The 24797-nt window shown below is 35.4% G+C and overlaps 1 protein-coding gene and 1 long non-coding RNA gene across 6 annotated transcripts; one reads left to right on the forward strand and one right to left on the reverse strand.

Annotated features, from left to right (window-relative positions):
• The first annotated feature begins 643 nt into the window (after window positions 1-643).
• LOC148853071 (uncharacterized) lies at window positions 644-11580 on the forward strand. Of its 2 annotated transcripts, XR_016099201.1 has the most exons (4): window positions 676-816; window positions 1810-3314; window positions 3556-3981; window positions 11286-11580. It is a non-coding gene; the product is annotated as an uncharacterized LOC148853071 (long non-coding RNA). The 2 variants fall into 2 exon arrangements; XR_016099200.1 differs by lacking the exon at window positions 11286-11580 and having other exon boundaries at window positions 644-816; window positions 3556-4320.
• On the reverse strand, window positions 5768-22870 carry LOC148853072 (lupeol synthase-like). Of its 4 annotated transcripts, none has more exons than XR_016099199.1 (19): window positions 22552-22687; window positions 22028-22261; window positions 16809-16994; window positions 15594-15683; window positions 15273-15470; window positions 14277-14361; window positions 13900-14066; window positions 13445-13633; window positions 12375-12488; window positions 11787-11906; window positions 11582-11704; window positions 11309-11407; window positions 10461-10517; window positions 9265-9311; window positions 9004-9147; window positions 7877-7944; window positions 7408-7488; window positions 6531-6614; window positions 5768-6074 (listed from the first exon to the last, which is right to left on the reverse strand). XR_016099199.1 is itself a non-coding variant. In XM_088944540.1 (19 exons), exons 2-19 carry the CDS (start codon window positions 22220-22222, stop codon window positions 5964-5966), a joined length of 2268 nt encoding a protein of 755 aa, XP_088800666.1. In that variant the 5' UTR covers window positions 22223-22261; window positions 22657-22870; the 3' UTR covers window positions 5768-5963. The 4 variants fall into 4 exon arrangements, 3 of the variants coding, with proteins under 3 accessions (XP_088800666.1, XP_088800664.1, XP_088800667.1); XM_088944540.1 differs by having other exon boundaries at window positions 7767-7944; window positions 22657-22870; XM_088944538.1 differs by having other exon boundaries at window positions 7767-7944; window positions 22552-22772.
• Between the last annotated feature and the right edge of the window lie 1927 nt (window positions 22871-24797).

Raw genomic sequence — 24797 nt, forward strand, 5'->3', positions numbered from 1 at the left:
TTGTCAGAAAGGGTATTTTAGAAATTTTTAGAAAATATATTAGTCACATGTAACGGAGTGCAATGGAAAGTTAATGAGAGAAGAGGTTTTAAACAATTGTAAAAAAATTAGGGGTATTTTAAGACAATAGTTAAACAATAAGGATAAAGTTAGTCAAAGTTATTGGTTTGTTTTGATTAACCGAGTAGACTATTATATATATTTATATATATTATACGGGAAAATCTATGATGTGGAAAAGATATGGTATGGGAAGAGTTTTGACCAATCAAAATCCACCCATGAATTTTGATAAATAACATCTGATTGGCTACCATGTTTATAATTTTCAGATCTCATCTTTTTCATATCATAGTCGAACCCATATTATACATATATATTATTATTTATAATATATAATATATTATTTATTATTTATAATATAATATTTTTATAGGTATTTCTAATTTATAATATATTTTATAAAGTAAAAAAAAACCGACAACCCAAACTGACGATCGGTTACGATTAACAGGTTTTTGGAAAACCGGTACTACGCCCACGGTGAGCACCCCTACTTTCCGGACTCGTGTAACGGCACTAGCGCCCATCGTTTCCTCGATTTTCGGTAGAACAGACGCTCTCTTTGGCAATTGACACGATCCATCTTGTTCTCACACTTCCCACACTTCTCTCATTTGCAAGCGTAAGCATGCAAAACTTTATCGCCAAATAAGCGCGAAGCTCAGACATTTCCAATGCTTGCTGTAATTGAAATTGGAGCACGAAGAATCCAGCAAGAGAATCATTTGCTCTGCAACACTTTCCCTTTAACAGGTTCAAAATCTATTCCTCTCCCTCATGTTTTCTTCTTGATTTCAATTTTTTTCTATGCACATACAATTTCCCCAGTGCTCAACATCTCTTCCATTCTACAACTGAATATCTCAAGTTGAACCGATCTCGCTCAGAATTTGAGTTCATCTGATGCTTGGCTTGGTATGAGATTTTGACATTTACAGTTTTATTCTCTTATGTCTTATGGTCTTTTGGTAATGGGAATGATAAAGTCTATGGTTTTTTAAAATCACAAGTTTTAGCCTGAAAATTCTTTAATTTGATGCTGAATTTAGACTTTATTTACAGATCTAACTGAGTGCTGACTATAATCATTACGGAATAAACATTTAAGTCTTGCATATCTTGCTGTGGCTAAAGAGAGATCAATCCAATATGGAGCCTACCTTAACACTAGGAGCCTTCTTTTCTGTTGTAGTTTGATATTGGCCTTTGAGATTCTGGTAGGTGCAGCTGTATATTCTTGCATACCATTCCTAATAAAACCTACAAGAATCAAGAATGTATGATTTCAGAATAAAATGAACCTTGTTACTTTACTGCTCAAATGGACTTTGTGGCATCACAAGTTATAAAAGTAACTAATAACTCCAAAAGCTTGTTCTATATGATAGGCGAGGACCACTTTGCTTGTATGGGATGTGAAAAGAAAAATAATTAGAAGAGGAAGTTGTACTATTATTCATTTAGTAAGAAGTATTTATGTTTATCTAAGTGCTTACTAGATTTTTTGTTAATTGACCGACCATTATCTATTTAGAAAGAAATCATTTCTATTCTTTTCTTCATTCTACTTTCTGTTTTTCAACTTATAGCATTCTGCCTTAATGTGCCCTTTCTTTTGACAATAGTTGCAGGTCAAGCTCTTATGTCTAGATTTTGATATAGATTTCGATTTACTATTTGAGCCCTTATCCTTAGACTTCTCTCTAGCAAACAACCCAGAGTCTTGACTATTGCCCCTATTTGCAGTCAGGTCTTTATCAATCACCTCTTTATCAAGTAATGGTGTGAGAAGGAAAGATGGCTATAGTTTTTCTAGTGGAAGAGGTCTTGCTTTGGTTCAAGTGCTTTCTGGTAGGGGCCTGCAATTCTTTCAAAGTGCATGAATGGAAGAAGATCTTGAGAAGTTCTGGGAAAACATACATAGTGGAAACAATAAACAATTGGAAGGGTTGGTTTATTGCGTTGGCAGAATGGTTTGGGAAAGACAGGAAGCAGTTGATATGTCTTCCAATGGGAAAATAGAGAAGAGGGTGGAATATAATTTTGGACAATCTACAGGGCTTCCAGATAAGGGGAAAGAAGGAGGATGGTTCAAAATGCCAACAGACGAAACAGGTTTCAGTTCAAGAGAAACAAATGGAGCATATGAAACAACCTCTGGTTGTGGTTAAAACTTCACTCTCGGTGGAAGAGAAGGAACAAAAAATTCAACTATCCTACTGTATCAAATCTCCCAAGGACAGAACGACTGCCTCGAGAGGTCTCTGACCTCTGGAGCAAAATATTTATTGTGGAAGTTAATAAACCAATAGGTGATTGGAAGAAGGTTGCTGAAGCCATTAAAAGGAAGTTGAATATCGAGGGTAGTCTCACGATCTTTCCATTCTGTGACCAAAAGGCCATCTTCGATACCCTGAACCCTCTGAGAGATTTTTATGTGACTCAGATTCAAATTGAACAAGGTTATCTGTGTGTTCAAAGATGGAGCCCTGCCACCAACTCAGTTGTACTGGCAGAAAATCCTAGGGTGAAAATTGTCGGGGCTGCATTTCACCTCTGGTTTGTTTCAAACTTCAAGAAGATTGCTTAGCTGTGCGGTGGTGTGCTCAGAGAACTTAACTGCTCAAACCTTCGAGCAACCTCGTTCAAGCTGGTGGAGGTTAAGCCAAAAAACGTCCATTGAATGGTTGAATTTATGGTGGATGGAACAGTTTATGAAACTTGGGTCCTTACAGACCTGGAGTCCAAGCTTTGGAAGGAAGCAAAGGAAGAAGATGATAAGGTGGCATTGGGTGGATTGTGTGGAAGACCCTGGTTGGCTGAGGCAAGTGAGCAGTCGAATACAGGAAGCTCAACCGTCTGGGTCTGAATTAGGAAAAGGAGGGCTGTGGATTACTAATTTCTCTATGCAAGCTGGACCACCAAGTTTGATCGTAGGGTCAGGTTTAAATCGTATGCAGAGATAGTGTCAGACCAATTTGACATCCCCAGAAAGGAAATTCTTGAAGCGGGAAAAGGAAAAGGGTTGGTTGAACCTGAAGATCCTTTGATTGAACCGGGAGAAGACAAAAATAAGGCTGTAGTTTGGGTAAAAATACTGAATACTGTCGAACTGGGGTCGGCCAAAGCAGGTGATCACTTAAGTGATCATGTGATCCCTCTTATTTCTATAACAGGGGTATATCTTTGATGTAGGCGCTCATTACTAACTCCAGGCAGGTTCAAGTATAAATATGTGGCATCACAATGAGGTAAGACATCTTGGCATTTATTGCTATCAGCTCTTTAGCTTCCTGGTGACCTTGTCTGAGCTATCCTACTCAGGCCTCGTCCTACCCTCTTTGTTACGCCCTTGCTAACTTGACCGTCAGAGTCTCTGCCCTTGGGATAACACCCGGGGCCTCTGACGTGCTACTTCCTCTACAAGTCAGACTCATCAGCCAGCCCTCATCTCGGAAGTATATTTACATTGTTGCCCTCGGCCCATTCCAGGTAGCAACAATCTTCATCCCCTATAACGTCTTCTTCGAAGCAACAAGGACTGAAGGAACCCCCCTCAGATGATGGTAGGAAAAAAAAGCTCAATCTTGGAGCTTCTTATTTCATGCGGATACCGGTGCAGTCAGAAAACTATACTACACCTAATAAACCAAATCTGAGGTACTTCAGGGAACCTAGATAAGATTTGGATGAGGACAGCAACTGGGAGGACTCACAAGGCTTTGAAAACGAAGAAAATGAAGAAGTTGCAGAGTTAAACCAACCTTCAAGTGTTGAAAGCATAGACTCCCTAAATGCTTGCAATTTCTTTGATGAAGATTGCTTGGGAACTGAGATTTTGTTTGAGGATCAGTTTGCGGAAAGAACAGTCAAGTTAGTAACGGAAGCTGAGAGAGAAGAGCTCACCCCTCTCTGTTGGTAGGTCATCCTTTATTATTGTTTAACAAGGGTTGACATTTCATTTGCTGTTAGTGTGGTTATCCAGTTTATGCATAAGCCAAAACTCCTTATATGCAAGTTGTGGACAGAATTCTATGCTCCTTAAAGGGATGCTTTGGAAAGGGGATATTTTACTCTAACCCAATTTTCAAAGTATTGATAGAATCGATATGCATGAACATGCATATCGGGTATTTTGAGTGGGGCATATTGTATCGATGCTTTGAACCTTAATTTTTACTTTCATATTTTCATAAGGGGACTGTAATAATGTTATTTAACAATTAAAAATACGAGTTTTTGGAAAAGCATTAAAAATATTGTGTTGATACTTTGAACCTTTCTCTAACCATGGACATCTTAATGTGGTGTGATATAGAGATGCTGAATGTGTTGGTTCCATCGATGATAGAACATAGAAGATCTACTTGAACAAAAAAACTGTTTATTTTATTTTACTTTTACTTTCATATTTTCACAATGGGATGGTAATAATGTTATTTGACATTTAAAGATACAAGGTTTTGGAAAAGCATTAAAAGGGCTTATTGGTGATCTGTTGGAATGATAAGATACACACAATGTGGCATATTGTATCAATACTTTGAACCTTCTCTAACCATCAGCGTCTGAATGAGGCATATAGAGATGCTGAATAGGTTGGTTCCATTGATGATAGAAGATCTACTTCAGCTTATTGGGCCTTTGTTGGAGGTACTTCAGTGTCATGGAAAAGTAAGAAATAATAGGTTGTCGGTTGATCCAGTGTAAAGACTGAATATCAAGCAATGGCACATTATGTATTTGAGTTGTTGTTGTTGGAAGACTTGTTGATTGAGCTTGGAGTAAAGCTTGATACACTCTTGAAGTTATATTTTGAAAATCGGTCCGCTATAATTATAGCTAACAATTAGGTTCAACATGATCTTACTAAGCATATAAAAGTGAATAGACACTTATAGATAATGAGTCACTATTGGAGAGATTTGTTTGTCCTTTGTGAAGTTTGAAGAACAATTAGCTGATTGCCTCACCAAAGGTGCACCTCGACCAAATTTAGAAGATAATTGGAAAAATTGGGCATGATAGACATCTATGCTCAGTTCGAGGGGGAATGTTGAGATATTGATGGGTGGCTAATGGGGGGTATTTCAGTCATTGTAATTAGTTTTAAATCTCTAATATAAATACTAATTATTGGGGTGTTAGATCCAAGTTAGATTCTCTCCCCTTTTTTCTAAATTTTCTTTACTTCTTCATTATTCTTCATTCTGTTTGATCACTATCTTATTAATACTGTAACATCACAACTATTTTTACTGATGTGGTGCGTACAAAAATAAAGAAAATGCAAGGACCCATATTGCTGAAATTCCCCCTTATTGGTTTCATTGTTGATATGATAAATGTCATTTTCTGGGTATTTAACAGGGAAGAGTCGAGGATATTTATAAAAGAAAGCATGGGCTAATTAGGATGGTTGGTTAGTTATGATCTCTCAATTGCATATACAGATGTCTGAATGATATATTGGCTTGTTTTGCTAAATAAATGTCACTGTAGATGGTCAAGGCAAGCGTAGCTAATTCTTACAAGTTACAATAACCCAGTGTAGAGGAAAACGTGAAACAACTTTTTGTAGCCAGGTATTTTCATTGGCAATGCCTTCCATTTAGTTTAGGAACATGTTAGCATGATTCTTGTGATAGGATCGCATGCTTGGCTGCCTAGTGACTTGTGTTAACACCTTTGGTATATGGAGAAATTATTTAGAACACTTGAGTGATTATTTGTTATATTGGAATGACTTATTGACATATGTTACAACTTATAGATGAGATTGCTATACATTTTCATGGAATACATTACACATATTTGCATAACTCATTACTTCTTTCACCATGCTTATTCAAATAATTGGACTTTTCTGCCAATCACCATTTTGGCAAGGCATTTAGATTTTAATAAAAAAGGACCTTCCTACGATATTGCGCAATAGCCCATATGGGAAAGATATTTCTGTACTGTGCATATTGTAATGTACAATTCCTCATGAAGACTCCTGTAATTTCCTGTGTAGATAATCAAATGCCAAATACTGTCAAAGATAAAAAAAATGGTGGAAATGAAGATATATAAAATTCATTTAGCACAATCATTAATAAGTTGGTAGAGATTAATGATTTTTAAGGATATTTGAAGAATCATAGTTTTGTTTGTTTTGCTTGTCCTCTTTCTTTCTATTCTTTTAGATAGAGAGAAGGAATAGAATAAATAAATAATGCTCCAAGTGGTGCTTTTTTACTTGAATTCCTTTTGGATTTTTTTTTTTTTTGTTTTTGTTTTTGTTTTTGTAGATGAAATATTGAGAGCCAAATTTGAGAAGGAGCAACAAGAAATATTGGGATTACTTAGCTTTACTAATCCCCTTCGAACCTTTTTATGAATCTTTGTTATTGTGTGGTTATTTGTAGAAATCTTCATGGGAGTCATTAAACATGATAAGATAGGTTACATGTCAAACATACCTGTTGGGGGAAATCACCATTTTCCATTTGTGTATTAATCAAAACTCTCATTCCACGATGTAAAGGTGTTGGGTCAATCTCAGCCTGGACCCAGAGAAACAATCAGGAATCATGGTATTATTAGTTTGGAACTTGTCTTGACATCCAAAGACGGTCATGAGGACAACACAACACACACACACAAGAGATTAATTTCGGGCAATCAATACTAAATAAATGCAAGACATGATGATGATGACAATAATTGTCATAGCAATGAGATCTATGATGCCTGGATGAAGATATTTACAAGGACATTTAATATGCAAAATGGGGATTCAACTTTCCATTTTCAATGATCAGGGACACAGATATGGCTATATGAGTATAGCTGTTCTATTTAATAAGTTTTTTGTCTGTCTTTTTGTATCTAGCTGTTGAGACTAAAGTCATTCTCAATACTTATATATCTTGCTAATTCAATTTAACTTGCCAATATAGGTGGAGTTATCCCATTTAATATGTTTATGTCTTGCTTTTGTAAGTATTTTTTAGAGCAGCAGGCCTGAAATTACAACAGCTTCTTCCACAGAAGCCAAGGAAGAAGAGGTAAAGAGAAGCTCTTACAATTCAAAATCATCTCCCCTTACTCCATTTCTTGCCAATGAGTCAGCCAGCATGTTCGCATTTCTAGGGACCCAGTTGAATTAGGTATTCAAAGAGGCACCTAGTTAGTGTGTCATTTTTACCATATGTATTGGGTTTGGACATATACAGGTATTACAGTAACATAGAATGGGAGTAATGAAGTAACAGTAATAAAATATTTGATGCTAGAAGATATAGAATGTTTATGAGTAATTATATGTTGGAAACTAAATAAGACAGACTAACGAACCTGCCCAGCATCAATAAGTGATAACATGGCCCATGCAGTTTGTACCAGATTAGAACGATTGCCCTCTATATTTGTATATACCTGTTTCAAGAAACATTAATATATTCCATAAGAAATAAATAGGAAAAGAAATCAAAAGCTAAGGTTGTTTACTTGAACATTTGATTGCAGAATACTCTCCTTTATGTGAAGATAATATGTTTGCATAGGAGCTACAGAAAAGTTTATTTTGGTACTTATTTTCTCTCCAGCAGTTCTGTCTTTGCTTTACCAGTGGCTATAAAGCAAAAATCAGATGGGTGACTGGTTTTTAGGTTATGAAACCTAACCAGAATATCTGAGCTAGTATTAAAAGTTACCTTGTTCGTGGCTGAAAGATAACTTTCTCCCCAACCACCAGAGGGCAGTTGTTTGGATAGCAAAAATGCACAGGCTTTCTGAATATGAGGGCTATTGTAGTAGTTCTTACCACAAGCCACCAAGGCCTCTACTGCAAACCATGTGCCATAGGTGAAGCAGATTCCCCAACATCCATACCTATAAATATAGTACTTCCATGTAAATCTTGATGTCTTATTTTTTTGATAGATAAATAAAACATAATGTTGACTAAAAGAGTCAATTACAACATAGTTCACCAAAAATCCAGAGGATTATCTATCTGCACAACCTCTGAATCAAAAGATTTTGCTTTATGGCCAAAACATGAGCTGCCCTATTAAGATCCCTATTTAGAAAGGAAAAATCAACTTGGTTCATACTTTTATAGACAGATGAAATAACATCTCTGAACTAAAGACATGACCAACTCATAGAAGAATTAGGATTAATAAGAGTATTTATGACTTGTAAGGAGTCTGACTTAATAGTAATACTGGTAAATTTCTGACTTCTAGCAAACAAAATAGCAACCGGAACATCTCCTCGCAACTCCACCTCAAAGACTCTCTGATGCCCACTTTTAATATTGTATAAATTAGGGAAAAGTATGATGTCGATTACTTGATAGGTTTCATCCTCATGAGAAAGGGAGGGATATATGATTGTCAGCCATTCATAGTGATGCAGGTATAGGTATAGCTTAAAGCATGTATTGTTCAGGAGATATGGCCCCATCATTTGAAAATGTGTTTTGGCTTTATGTGTGTTTGTTTGATTTTAGAAAAGGTAAATGAAAGCATGCATGTTTTGATGAGAAGACCTGAACTGATAAGGTCCTAAACTCCTAATTTGTTGGGGTCAATTTGTATAAACGAATATCATTTCAGTGATAACATTATATGAGGTCAGCAGTAACTGATGGGAGATAAGGAAGAAACAAGTTATAGAAAATGCACATTGGAACTGAATTTAGAACCAAATAAAAATTGTTTTACTATATGGTGGTTTTATAAAACCTAGTAATAGCAATTGGTGGGAGTAAGCAAAAAGTGGAACCAAATTGATTGTTGTAGATTTCTACCACTATGTTTTAATTTCTGTAGAATACAACCACATTAGAAAATGGCAAATTAAAAGAGAAAAATTTAACTTCTTTTTTTTTTTATCAGAAAACTTAAATTCTTAGTTCTAGCATATCTAATAAGTGAAATATACCATGAACCATCGGGCTTCTGTGTCTTCTCAATGTAATCTATTGCTCTTGAGATGCAATGCTCTATTTCTTTCTTCCGATATTCAGGATGTAATTTTTTAAATAGTGCCAAAGCCTGAATCACTGATGAAGTGCATTCCACATACCTGGTATAGAAAAGTTGTTGGTTTTAGGGAGAGTATTCAGTGTATTATATGGTCTCAGGGAGCATATAATATAGACAAGGCTTGTGGCGGAAACTAGATATGATTCGGAAATCTTACTCTGTCTCAATAAGGGTATCTTCAAAAAATTCTGTAGGATTGAACAACTGGAAGGAAGAGATCGAATTTCCATAAATAAATGAGTAAATAAATTGATCATCTACTTTTGTATATTGTAGCTGATAATGATGTTTTGACTTACATCTGTACTTTTGTATATGTTACACAATATGAAATACTAATATGTATGCATATATTTTGAAGTTATGTCTACTTATTGGTCATTGTACTTAATGTATTAATAATCTGTTAGCAGATACCTGTCTGTTGGATTCATGCTGTAGAATGGTCCATGTCACTTAAATGTTGCTGGGGACTGTTTTGATCTGCTCTATACTTTAATTGATTCTTTTGCTACTTTTTTCTTAGCACAGTCCCAGTTAGTTCTTAATCATAGACAACTTGATCCATATAGATGCTGCTTGGTTCCTAATCGGGTCAAGTAGGAGAATTCCCTAAACAACCCTACCTAATTCTGCCACATGGAGGAATTAATGTAGCCCAAAATTTTAATTTTTTTTTTGATCTAAAAGTTGCCCATAAAAAAGGATTTATTTTGACAACTTTGGCAAACAGTTTTGGCCCATAAAAAAGGCATATTAGCAATGATGCAATTCTAATTTGTTGATTGGTCGGGTTATCAATTGGCAGAATCATCTAGCTAGGGTTTGCAGAGTTTGGATCTCCTGCACTTCAAGTTGATGTGTGACAGGTGTTCCATTACATGTTAGTCTTGATATGCTGCACTTGTCATGCACTACCATTCAGTCTGTTATTGGTGTCCCATTACATTTGTTTTCTCAAATGTTTGGTTATTTTGCACACATGTAATTGAACACCTTTTATAGATTGAATGGAAGTGTTCAATAAGCATAGCAAAAAAAAAAGTACAGATCTTGACTCGAGTAAATATCCATATGCATGAGTATACATGTAATGGGGCGCAATTCACAGATTGAATGGAAGTGCAGGAGATATGGACTCGGGTTTATAGCGGTATAGCCATACCATTATAGAGTTGTCATTTTCCTTTATTAATGAAACCTTTGTTGTCTACAAAAAAAGGATGGCTTTGAAAACCCATTTTGATTCACTATCTTATAAATATCAGTCTTTTAGAACCTTTGGATACGATAGTTTATATGATAAATGTTTGCAAATTGTGTTCACTATTGACACTCTGACAAAGAAGTTACCTCTAACCATCGAAATGCCCGTTGTGGCTCCCATGCTGGGAAACCTCCATTACTACTCTGCATACATACATAAAAGGAACTTATCAGTGGTAGAATAGTATTTTAAATAACTAGAAGAATAAAATGTCAAAGTAAGGAATGTTATTTGGGTTGTATTTAATTTCATTGATTTGTTTCTTTTGGTTATATAGATTTTTATTAGAGTAATTCAAATTTATGTTGCAGTTTTGTGTCATAGTTTATGAGTTAACGAGGAATCAGTTTTCTGAAACTTTGGAATGGTCACTGTGTCTCATTGCTAGGTCATTATAAGCTTTTAGGAGAGAGAACTGGGTTTTTGATTTGTTTAATTGATCCTCAACAAGTAAATTGATAGGTTTAACAAATGGAGGTCTTCTGGATTTCAACCTTGCATCATGTTGAAAATTGATTTCAGGAAAATGCAAAGCTAGAGTCTAGAGATACAATTATATCAATTATTAGAAAAAAATTGTAAAATGGTAGTGAAAGTACTGTTGGTTCTGGTTTTGGTCCTAGTGAAGATACAACAAGTGATGACAGGATTAAAGAAAGTCTCCTACACATGAGAGAGTGAATTATTTCTAAAACACCTCTACAGGATGATTGATTCCTTGTTAGTCTAATGATGTTTTGTTCCAGTTTAGAGTAAACTGCAGGCAGCCACCCTGTACTTGGGGTGTATGACAACATCTTGAAAAAAGTAACAACATGAGTTTATATTTCATGCTTTATGAATATAATTCAGTATTTATTATCATAATTGATTGTCTGCTAACAAATAAATCTACATCCATGTGGTTGTAGGAATATATTGTTTTAGTACTTACTTGTAGAGAAAGAATTACGTCTACAGCATCATACATTCGTTCTATTTCCAGTTGCTCCCCAACAATTTCTGATGAAATTTGAGAGAACAAAAGACAAACCTACAGAAGGAGAAATATGTATTAAATTATGAAAATGTAGTTAAAATATTTAGTGCAACTACACATTGTTGAAATTTCCTTTCACATGTATGGACTCTTTGACCCCTCGTTCAAGGAGTGGCATTGTCTACTAGATACTTCATAACCATTTTAAAGTACAACTTTGGGCATTACCTTGAGTCCTTCTGATGTACAATCTGATACCTGCCATCCATGATCTGCAGTTGAGAATGTCCATCCACCCTTAGAAATATGACGGTACATTTTATTGAAATCACCAGAAGGGTTTTCTTTGACCTTCAGAAAATTGTATATAGGAAAGTTAGTAGATGAACTTAAAGGTAATTGTAACTAGAAATTATGAGATAAAGTATGGCACCTGTGAACTTTTTACGAAGTCATGTGCCTTTCGCAGGGTAGGGCTGAATTCTTCAATAAGGTTACTTGACAAAATTGCTTGAATAGCAAAACCAGCATCCCACATTTGACATCCAAAACTCTGAATGAAATTATGGTTGACATTAATCAGGAACACTTTCTAAGAAATGTTTGTTGAACTAAAATATGATATTTGTGCCTAGCTTGTTTGTATTGATCAAATTATCACAAGTTATTTTCCAATCGTTTAAATTAAGAGTTTCTTTTAGAAGATTAGTCTAAAGCTTCACCATTGGGAAGTGAATGCTTTTGAGTAATTGCTGGAAATTGGGTAGAGAAGCTTTATACAGATTGTAGATCTCTGTGTTTTTGAAGGTTGCAGATTCCTCTTTAATTTGTTGAGTCACGGGAATTGAATGCAATGTACATGGATTTAGGTTAGATTACTTTTGGGGTTTGGAATGGATTAATCTATTTTACTTGTAAACCCTCCACTATTTTATTTCAATATCCAATTCGACTATGAAATAAATACAACACAAATAAAAGACCCTTGGAAGTAATAGAAGCGTCACATGATCTTATTAACCTGCATTTTGATGCCATCTTCAGCAACCCATAGGTAATCTGGGATTCTAGCGAGATGGAGCTTGTATGCCTCTGAATTTGGATCCTCCACCCAGCAGGCAAGTAAACATATAGCCTGTAATGCAACCAATCATGAGGATGAAGTTTTACAAAAAATGAATGGTGCATCTTGGTGTTTGATGTTCATTTTGTTTGTCAAAGGGAAGTCTAGATTCATGGGAAGGAGTACAAATACAAATACGTGGAGTGCAAAACTTTACGTTTTGTATTATTTTGTATGTATTTGTATTGTACATATTTGGATTTGTAATCCTTCCAATTGTACAAATACAAATAATCAAATATGTATGGTGCAAAACAAGGTTTAGAAATACAAAATACATGTTTATGCACTGTACATATTTGTATTTGTACTCTTTCCAAACTGAGCTTGAGTGTTCCACCAACTTTGAAAAGCTGGCCTAGCAAGTGTGAGAAGGGAGTATCAAGTCTAAGAGTGGCCTATTTACCCAAAAAAATAAAAAAAGTCAAAGATTGGTCACTTCATAAAAGAAAATGCTTGAGGTTAGGACTGTGTCCAGTCCATCCCTCCCAAGATTGGATCAGTTTGATCTGCTGTTTACCTATTAGCAGGTTCCATTACTGGATCTCTAGGAGCACGCCATTGAGTGTGCAAGTAATGACTACCATATTTACATGCTTGAAGGTGCATTAATGGATCATGATCATAAGTAATTTAGAAGATCTTGAATGTACTTACTACTTTGATCCAGCAATGAATCGTGTTAATAGGTTACCAGCGAGATCGGCTTCTATCAGGGCAAACCTGCACCCACACCGTTCTAACAGCCTTTTGCAACCTTGCATTAGGAATATCATTCCATAAAATAAAGCACATAAGTATTGAGATGTTCTCAATGCAAGGCAGTAAAGGCTGCTCCAACGGGCTTCGCCCTGACTGAAGCCGAACTCATTACCAGTAAAGGCAGTCAGGACTAATATTGGGTAGGGTAATGGCCAGTTTTTAACCAATTTGGAACTATTATTCAAATTAGTTACCACAGAATTTACCTTTTCTACACATCCAATGGTATAGTATCTGCTGTTTTTGTCTTCATAGTGGACATGCTCCATTGCTACTTTTAGAGCCTTCTCTCTTAGCATGGAAAAGGGCCAACGTGTCAGAATAGGCTCGCCAACTTTGTAAAGGAATGCCCACAACATATCCTGCACTAGGGGATGTGGGTAGTAGAGATCCTCCTGAATGACAATCAATTGGAAACATCCATCATAAAATGAATAAAACGCAAATAAGATTTGATGTAGGCATTGATAAGCAGCTTGCAGAAGGAAGGCATATTAAGTACAACTCTGGATCTCCTACCCACAAGAACCCTAACCACAAATCCCGTATTTACAATGTTAATCATTCATGGTGAGATATTCTCAATGTACAGCTGCAGTGTCTTGTGGGTAAGTGTGGGTAGAATTCTTATGGGTAGGAGATCCAGATTGATGTAACCAACCTTTGCGACTGTGTTACGAGCTTTATTCCAGTCAATCTCGTGATAAGGTTCGGTGTAGAGCTCTTGTCTCAGCGACAGTACCAAACTTGTTATTGGACCAACGAACTTCTTGCCATACAAGTATGACATGGGCATGTAAACCAAACGGCAGTAGCACAACATTTTTCCTGCATTACACATAAAGGTCCAAGTAATGAATTCAACCATATGTTTGTCTAATGGTTCCATTTCTGGTCTCTCTGTAACCATGAATTTTAAAGGGTGTGTGTGTGTGTAACCTCCACAGGGTTTTTAACGACTGCAATTCCGAGTCTTTCAACATTTTGATTGTATGATTGTGAAATGGAATCAGAACTACAAGATGCATGGGTTGAAACCTGGATGAATGGGAAAGCATTTAGGGAGAAGCCAAAATTCTGGGGGCGTTGGGTTGAAACCTGCCCACTCGTACACTCCGAGTACCTACACCAAAATTGAGTTCACTGGATTGTTAATATTGGTTAGTCCTAATAGGACTTGTATGGTTACAAAATGTTTTCAGAGAACCAGACAACTGTTTTTGTCACTGGGTAATGTCAAATGGTTCAACCATACGGTTGGACTAATTGACTCAAAAAAATGCAAAAAAGGGGATAAAAAATAAATAAATAAAGATATCATATTGAATATGGACTAACAAATACTTCCAGATCATCTTTCATAGTATATATCAAAATAGGCTTAAAACAATGAATATTATAAGTTTAATTTAAACAAGTATTAAATCATATTGACCAAGTCAACAATTTTAACAAGTGAAGCAGCTTAAAAACGAGTTCGGAACATCTCCATAATTGTAAATTTTTATTCATAGTGAGATGTTCCAGATGCCCAGTTTAAACGTGCTGTGAGGTCTGGCCCGCTCTGTGAGGAGCAGACCGAACTCCTTCAAAACTGTTTTGGCTACTGGTTCCCAATGTCGGACCGTTCTACAACACTGAGTTACACTAATTAATTATGTTTTATTGTTTATATAATTAGCCACCATTCATCTCCTGATTTGAATCTACAGAGATTCCTGAATTATGTAGAACTGAAGATCAAGGGAGAAGCAATTGTTAGTAACTCAAATACCAAAATCGATATATCCCAAATCCGTTACATAATAATAATTCCATGGGTGTGTTTATTTCGGTATAACAAATAAAGGAGATCAAATCAGCCCCCACAACGTCCCACAGAACATCCCTGCAGTGTATTGAGAACATCTCTCAATGATAATATAAAAAATAATGATGTCATCATCGGGAGATGATTCCGACAGGGATGTACTGTAGGACATTGTGGGGGGTTGATTTAAAATCCAGATTAAAATGCATTGTCAGTGGTGATACCGTGACCCAGAACTTTCCCCAAGATGGTATTCCTACTGCTCCGCCATGATCAAGTATCCATTTTCGGGCTCTGGCCATTGCCATGTCTTCACCATCATCTGGCCCTTCTCCAAGTAACCTCAAGGCAATGTAGCTGACTACTGAGCTAAACATGGTGCTATGACCCTCTACATGTAGTCCCCAACCACCATCTTTATTCTGCAATGTATATTATTCATGGTTAGCACAACAATTAAACACTTCATTATTGAATTTCGTTTCTTCCTATATATATAAAAACACAATGTAGACAACTCAGTATATTGGAAGAACCTGCCTTACCTGAGTGTTGTATAAATATCGACGAATCTCTTTCTGATGTTCTGGTGATAAAACAGTGTTAAGAGCCCCTGTAATATATAAAGCGATGACCTGCACGTTGAAACATTGAGAACCATTGATTAACCCATGTCACAAAAGGTCATTGGAAACAAATTTCAGATTCAAATAATTGGCTTCTACTTTCTACAAAGTTTTTGCCTGTTTGGGAAAGCTGAGCTGAACATTGAGCTAAGCTGATTCAATTAGAAGTGCTCATGGTTCGATTAACCGAATCGTAGGGCATTTTTTGTAACCGAACCAGTAGTACCGGTTTTTAGAAAACCGGTAACCGAAACCAAACCAAAACCAATCGGTTAACCGGTTGATAAATTCGATTAACCATTAGTTTTTTGGTTTTTTAATTTTTATAATATATATTATAAAAATATATATAATATACATAAATATATATAAAATACATAAAAATATATGTATACCGGTCTGTTTGGTTAACCAACGGTTTTCTATATTGAATAACTGAAACTGAACTGATACCTTTGGTTTTCCAAAAACACCGAATCGACCAATTCGATTAACCGATTTTTCGGTTCAGTTTCGATCGGTTTGATTTTTCAGTTTTTTTTGCTCACCCCTAAGTTCTGTTGCTTTGAGGCACTCTGGGATAAGCAATCTAAAGGGAAGAAGCTGAAGTAGATAGCCAAATAAAAAAAAAAAAAAAGATTGATTAACAGCCAATTTGGGCTGTCAAGATATTTTTAACAAACATAGCTTAAAGGCTGTCTGTATACGGTATAGGGCCTACCTTGGAAAGCCCTCCCAAATAGGCATTTTTTATCGGACAATCCATACTAGACCATATATGTGTATTCCCTGTCTCCAAATTGGTTAATATTGTTTGTTTTGAAGAATGTTTAGTGACTTAATATTGGTTAATAAAAGTTTAAGATAATAACCCCTCCACTTGGACCAAGCCTAGTCCAGGATGGACCTTGGGTTTTAGGGTTGGACAGGCCTGATACCAGCCTGTTGTCTTCTGGAGCCACCCAAACCCATTGATTCATCTACTTCCATGTGAATTGCTAGCCCGGCCCAAGTCCGAATGTCTAAGTAGATAAAATGTTCTGCCAACAATTCTATATTATCATAAACAAACTATCTTGATAAGCTAAAAAATGTGAGAATCAAAAGATTTCACTTATTGATTAATATACTCACCAAGGGAGGAAGGAAAAAGATGGGTCCTGCAATTTCTCCTGGCCAGTGCCCATCATGCGCCTGAATGCTGGAATAGAAGCTAATAGCCCTCCTTAATGTGGTTGTGACAGCCTCCTCCGTTATTTCCTCACTGTCTTTCACTTGAACTGGGGGTAGGTTCAGTTTATTTGGATTCTCTTTCGTAAGCTGCAATTTGGAATATCAGATAGATCAGTAAGATACCATTGACGGCCGTGAAGTCAGATGGGATTTACTGAAAGCAAAAATCCCTGAGAGTACGGCTTCTGGTGTAAATGGATCAAATTCGAATTGGATCGGGTAATACCTGAATTCGAATCCAATTTAAAAATTTGATATTTGAATTTGATTTGATGGATATTGAAAATTAATATTCGAATTCAAATCCAATTAAATATTCAAAAGTTCAATTCGATTCGAATTCGACTAATTAATTATTTTTGGGAATTAATAAATATATAAAATAAATATTTTATTTATATAAAGTATATAAATATAGAAATTATTTATATAATTTAATTATTATATATATATATATATAAATTATATAAAACATTTAAAAATTTTATATATTATATATAAGAATTAAATAATCGGTTGACTTTGGATATATATTGAATCGAATCAGGTCATATCCGAATTTGATTCGATTATATCAAATCTCGAATTCAAAATTGGATTTTCGAATACAGTTAATACCCCTATGTGCGACTGGATTAATGTATTTGGATGCTTTTTGCTTTCAGCAGATCTAGGCCGAGATCACATTGGCACCCCATAGAACATGCCCCACAAGCCACAGCACATCTCAACCGTGTATTGAGAACATCTCCCAATGATAAGTACGAGAAATGTCCCCAATACATGCTGAAATGTACTGTGGGGTGCTGATGTGAATTCATCCGGGCCCTGATGAATCAGCATTTGGTAGGTACTTGTAAGAGATCTATAGCATTTGGTAGGTACTTGTAAGAGATCTATGCTAATATTCTTTCTTTTCTTTTCTTTTCTTTTCTTTTTATTCTTTTTGGGCTAAATCTGGTGCAAGTAGAACTGAATAGTAGTTAAAGTGCCTGATATATGTACAGAATTGACATCCATGCTGTTTATGTACTCTGGTTGATGGATATGCAATGGAAATTAAAGAACGAATGAAGAAAGAGGTGATATTCTAACCACGGTTGCATAAGAGTGTGGGACCTCAGACTTAGATCAGGCCATTAAGAGGCGATATTCTTAGCTTGGTTGCTACCCGCGGTTGTAATGGTGAAGTTGTTGACTGGTTTGTGGTCCTAAGTCCCTTTTAGTTGACGATTTTAGTGTCTTTGGTAGGATTCAGTATTCACAAAACTGTTTTTATACCATCCTCACAGCCTTTTGTAGCTGTGCATCGAGATACAAGAACATCTCTCTATCTGTATGTTTTTATTCATAAGAAGATATTCTCAATACACAATTGCAAGTTGCTGTAAATACGGTATGAGAATGGTTCTATAAAGACTTAATCCGATTTTGTAGTAGTTAATGTCTTGTTTAGGGGTGGTTTTCTTTCTTTGCTTTCTTTCCTTTCTTTGTTGTCCTTTTGGAATATTGTTGGTTGTTCTTGTTAGTTTGCTTAGTGAATATGCTCTACCAAAAAATAAAAAGATCAGCCCATTAAAAACTAAACTAATGAAGCTACGTGGTTGGTTATCCCTAGGGGATAGGGCTGTCAAAAGACATAAGCGCCCATACCAAGGGCCCGTTTGGTGTATCTTTTTGGAAAGATCTGATAGTTTTGATAGTCAAAAGACACATTGAACTTTTGCATGGAGATCTAACTAGCCCAAAGCATGTTTGGCCGACACATGTTTTTCCGTACATCTTTCTGTGTCTTTTCGTGCGAGAATAAAATGCGAAAGACATGAAAAGCTTCACTTAGAACTTTCCGAAATCAGCCCAAAATAGGCTTTTCACGTCTTTTCAGCGCTCTGGCTTTCGACAATTAGATCTTCCACAAACCAAACAGAAATAGACCAAAAATCGATTTACCCGACTTATAAACAACCAAAAAACTGCCAGAAAAATGCACCAAACAGGCCCCAAATTGAGCAACCTTAGCTCAAATCTGATAAAGCTAGATTTTAAGTGAGGATCCAGTAACTAACATCTACCTAATGTAGCTACATGACTAGAGTGACGTTCAATTTCATAGACCATATCAGCCATATGGGGTTTGGTTTTCCTAACTAACATAAACTATTCAAAAGTTGTATATATATATATATAAGAAATTGGATTTATTATGCACACATGGCAAAAATGTTTTAGCTAGGCTTAATTTTTCTACGGGTAAAGGGTGGGGATGAAAAATCAAAAATCAAAATTTGTTTGAACAATCCATAGTTGAGAGTAATTATTAAAACTTTTTAGCCTTTTAGAGATTGGAGTTCAATTTGAGTGATTTCTGAAATTTGGTTTGAGAGGATAAAGTTTAATAGAAGGGCATTATGGTAATATTACAAAAGTTATTTATTTTCTAATATGACAAATGAATGTTTGACAAAAGTATCTATAGAGGTATCGAAGGTCAAAGAAAATATAAGAGAGTTAGAAAAGTAAAGGGGCGGCTTAGATAATTAATCGTTAATTTTGCAAAATCAAAGTTGAGATTGCATCTACTACCCACACCATTGATAGTCCGGATCTGCTGCCCATGAGAATTCTGTTCATGTTTATGGGAACTATACATGGAGAACATTTCATCATCTGCATAATATTATGCAGGGGAGATGTTCCCAATTCATGGGGGGTAGTATATTGTGGGTAGGCATGGGTAGGTGATCCGAACTCTGATTATATAGCCCAATCTCCGCATATTAAGGTTGCATTTGGCATTTCTTCTTATCCTCTTTTATTGTTAAAAACTCAGTTCTCACAAAAGGTATTTTAACTGCAAAAAGAAAATAAATCCTTAAAATAGAAAAATGACAAATGCAGCCTTAAGATAGATCCTTGCAGATTTATGGTTCTATTAATTTTCTAAATATAATATTGAAGTCCTCTTGATTGCTCTAATAGATCCTTGCAGATTTCTACCTTGACTCAATATTCAGATGAATATGGTAACGGTTTCTTTCTCATAGATATAAATATGAAGTTTCATTTGGTTTTTCTTGATTTATTGGAGAAAGGAATGGTTAAATTTTATACTTTAAGATTAGAAAAGACATTTATGTCAATGAAACAAAACAAAAATTTAAAGAAAATTTGTTTTTCTATATCAATAAAATGTTTGTTGTTATTTTAGCCGATTTCTTTAGTGAAAATGGAGGTATTTTTTGGTCAATTAAGGTTTAAGAGAAAAGGGAAGGGAAAGGAAAATGAAGAAATTTTGAGTGGGTATTTTGATAATTTATGTATTCCATGTTTGACTTAACAGCCAAGGATGTATTTGTCACCAGTCACTTAGTGCAAGGGGATTTTTGTAATTTACCCAAATAAAAAAGGTGTTTCAGATGATGTTTTGAATTCATTTCACTCATGGAGATGATGAATCTACCATCTCAATAGTCGATAGTTATGATAACTAATTGGATACTATAACCATTAATACCAACCTGTCATATTTGTATAGGATGGTGATCTAGGTTTTATAGAGAAATTTATAGTTCAATTCATCTCATGGACTTTTATCAGTTGAGTTTTATTTACCAACACCTCTACCTATAATTCATTATCCCTTGAATTTTGATTTATTCTCCCACTTATTGTTCTAATTGTGTAAATTGTACAAAAATTGATGGGGTGGGCTTATCTTTTATTTCATCCATCCAAATTGCCAGTATATTCTGTTAGGCTCGATTTCTTCCCAGGTTCAGTTTATGAGTACAGACACAAAATATGTAGAGTGCAAAACTTGTACTCTATATTATTTTGTATGTATTTGTATTGTACATTTTATATTTATATTCTTTACAAACTGATTCTTAAACTCAGTTTGGAAAGAGTATAAATACAAATATGTACAGTACAAATCATGGTTTCAAAAAATGACCTGGAAATGAAACTATTCTGACAACTAATTTTAGGGTCGATGGTTCGACTATCCAATTTGAACGAACGACCTGTTCTAATAACAAGAATAAAAAAAATAATTAAAAATAAAAACACAGCCAAAAAAACATTGAACGGATCAACGAGTCGATGGTTCGACCACCTAGGTCAATGGGTCATTGACCAATTCAATGATTTTTTGCTAGGGGCTGGGTTTGGGGTAAAATGGAACCGGTGCCTAAACGGTTCCCAGGCGAACGGTCCAACTGTCTGAATCAACGGTGATTCAAAAACCATGGTACAAATACATACAAAATAATGCAAAATATAAAGTTTTGCACCCTACATATTAGCATTTATATTCTTTCCAAACTGAGCAATAGCTTATAACCTTAATAATAATAATACAAAATACAAGGCCTTGTACTCCTTTCAAATGGAGCCTTAGTTGTTAATTTTCTCTTTATCAGGCAGCCTGGAAACAAATTAATTAGCACATATTGGCTTAAAGGCTAAACGTTTGGATTCAAATATTACATGGAGGCAGGGGATTGGGATGTCTTGAGGGATCTAATAAATGCTTTTTCAGCTAATAAATAAATTAGTTCTTTACTAACTGATTGTGGCTCACTTGATAAAATCCGTTTGTTGGAATAGAGACTTGGGATCAAATGCAGTTGCCGCGTAATCAGGCTCTACTGATTATCCACGGATCCTTGATGGATCCCAGTCAATACTTTGAGCTAAGGTCTGGCCATGAACAATTTTGTTACTGACTCAACTGGAGTCAAGTTGGATTGGCAATTTATTAAATTTTGAATGAACCGGGTCCTATGTGATTGCCGATCTGCTACCCGGTTACCCGTAGAAACCCGCAAGACACTACAGCCCTACATAAAAACTGGGAAGCCAGAAAAAAACCTTTGAAAGAAAAGAAATTTTTAATTAAATACCGTTAATATGATTATTAGAAAAAAGATTTGAAGTAAAAAAAAAAAAAAACGTACTTGATTCAAATTTGTTTCGTCTTTTTAATTTCTAATTTCATAATTCTTGCTGCAAATTTTAGTTAATTGTTAAGGAAATTTTCTTCAATGTTGAGAAGGTGAGGAGTGGAGAGTGAGATTGAAGAGAGTTCATTAGGCTTGAATGAGTAGTGTTCTTACCTGCATCCGCATTAGAAGATCGGAATTCTGTTTCTGTCGAAACCTGTTCTTTCTGAACTCTTCTCGGACCCTTTCCACTTCAGCTCGCTCTTCTGGCGTTCCAGCTTCTGGGTCGAACTCCCAGTGCTGTCTACCGACGTGATTATTCACGGTCTTGAGCCATGGACCACCTTCAGCGATCTTAAGCTTCCACATTCTCTGCACCAATCAATCGCTCGATAGCTCTGGCAGTTCCTACAAATTAAGCAAGTTGCCAGGTGTTAATTTCTTCTAGTCTACTAGCTAACAGTTCTGCACCTGGAATTAAAACAGACAACCCAACCAAACTATAAATTTAACGACCAAGAATAATAATGGCTTGATTGGCCGGTTTTCTCAGTTGGGTGACAGTCTGTGTTTTTGTCAAGGAATCAATATTTCTACTGAACAATGAATGGGGAGGAAAAGAAGAATTGATGGGTGGAGTTAAGGATCGAGTAGAAGCATCACTTAAGCTTATCTTATTACAGGATTTTGTGAGTCACCTGGATAAACGCCTCGTTATATGAAATCGAGCTTATAATATGAAGAAGAAAGAAGAATAAACCAAAGCTAGAATTGAACACTCGGAGGGGAGGAGGGGAGAGTACAAATTAATAGTTCAGTGCATGCTGTTTCTGGTCTCGTCCCACTTAAATAGAAAAGAGAGGAGAAGACGACAGCTTTGGTTCAGGTTTGAGCTTCCACCGGTCGGCTGATGCTGTGGAGGATTTCGAGACTCTTGGGTCAGTGGTTATCTGGTCGATGAAATTATTGAATTTACTGTATAAATATAATTATTAATTGTAATTCAATTCGAATTCCAACTTGAATCTGGGGACAATCTAATTTAAAGACCAGGTCATATCTCTTGATAATAATATCATTATTTCTGATATTATCATACTACAATGACTGATTTGACATTATTTGACGAATTGCATGTTTGTAGCTTGTAAATTTACATTATTGGTTAGATTTACGATACCACAATAAGAATGTAGAGGTTAGATTTGGGCCGTGGAATTATGATCTAAACTCCTTTGTATCGACTAATGAGTGGCTGAGGATTTCTCTTTTCATTGAACTTTCAAACTATCTTAATTAGAACCCCAAATTATTAAAACCATCTGTTTTGTAAATAAATTGATTCTCAAAACCAGAATAGAAAAACATGTTCTTGCTTGCATCTGTCTTTTGTTTCCAAAACTGAAACCAAAAAAGTTTTCTTGAATTTAAGCTTTGAAAAACAATATTCTTATTTGGTGATCTTTATCATCTTTAATAAATCATACAATATCACCACAAACAAGTTTGTATTGGTTAATGAAACCATCAAAATGATCGTTTCATAAGCATAATTTTTCTTTTTTCTGAAACGAAAATGACCAATTTCAGAACAGAAACAAAGTTTAATAACATGTTTTCATGCTGATGTTAGGTGGGTTTTGTCACAACCAGACCTTGATTAACCCCACAAAGCTGGGCACATTAGAGGCAAGTGAGATGGAGTGAAGAACAAGGAGCTTGGTCAGATTTGTGTGTGGTTGGTGTTGAAAGGATTTGAACACCCCAAGGGTCAGGGAAACTTAATCATCCATATCTGACTTGTTAGCTGAGCACACCTTCACCGACAAGGTATTGGCTGAGATTTAAGAAGATATTTTGACACAGTAGTTGTTTTGAAAAGTGATGAATGGCCCTCCTTTCTCTTTTGTTTTTATTTGCTCTTAATGTTGAATACTTAAGATTTTAAAATGGATTCTTCTTCTTGGTTGGATTTGATGTCTAAGTTGAAAAACTTGCAATTGGAAAACCAGGGAAACGACATAGCGGAAAAATTATCTCAGAAACCACCAAAAGCATGCATGGAGTACTGAAAATAATTTTAGGATAAATTGCTTAAGCCTCCCTGGAGTTTTTAGTTGTTACTGAAATTTTTCTTGAAGTTTGATAATTGCAATCACCTTTCCTGAGCTTTTTGACATAGTTGCAATTAGATCCCTTTTGTTAGAATCCTCTAAAAAGAGACATAAAATGTCCAAAATACCCATGCAGTTGCTTTTGACCAAAATGTTTATTAACGATTTTTTTTTTCATATGATCGCTAGCACAAGCCCTTCCAATCTCTTTTCTGAATTTGATTTGTTTTTCAAATTTGTCCTCAATATCAAATGCTCAAAGGCAAAGCTGGAACTTTAAATTCTTTATTTTTTTTGTTTATAAAATTTGTCTTTATTTTTTATTTTTTTTATTTTTTGCAGAAACTAGCGTATTTGGACATTTTTGTGCCTCTTGTTAGAGGATTCCAACAAAGAGAGTCTATTTGTAATTGTGTCAGAAAGTTCAGGGAGGTAATTGTAATTATCAAACTATAGGGGATGTTTCATGATCATAAACTTCAGGGGAGGTTTCAGCAATTTACCCATAATTTTATGTTTATTAATAGTTATATAAATGTATACCACCAAAACAAGGACATTGGTGAAACCCCCCTGAAGTTTTGGAATTACAACCACATTCCCTGAACATTTTGAAACACTTGCAAGAAATACAAGAATGCTCAAAATATCCATGCAGTTACTTTTTACCAGAACCCTTGTCGTATCAATGGCTACCCTAACCCTTCTCATATTTTTTCTAAAATTGATTTATTTTTTAAACTTGCCTTTCAAACCCTTGCAATCTCTTTTAAAACCCTTGGGTGATAGCATTTTCATATTTGTCGTGTAACTTGAATTTATATGCTACC

This window comes from Nelumbo lutea, chromosome 5 (assembly GCF_056320005.1).
Source record: "Nelumbo lutea isolate HS-2025 chromosome 5, American lotus-T2T, whole genome shotgun sequence".
Taxonomy (NCBI): domain Eukaryota; kingdom Viridiplantae; phylum Streptophyta; class Magnoliopsida; order Proteales; family Nelumbonaceae; genus Nelumbo; species Nelumbo lutea.

Bases quoted from the DNA above. Each gene is read 5' to 3' on its own strand.
- LOC148853072 (XM_088944540.1), bottom strand. From the start codon at position 22,222: ATGTGGAAGCTTAAGATCGCTGAAGGTGGTCCATGGCTCAAGACCGTG. The intron at 9,148-9,264 runs GTAAGATTTCCG...TTTCTATACCAG, and splicing joins GATACCCTTATTGAGACAGA to GTATGTGGAATGCACTTCAT. The intron at 7,945-9,003 runs GTATATTTCACT...CTATATTTATAG, and splicing joins CAGAAGCCCGATGGTTCATG to GTATGGATGTTGGGGAATCT.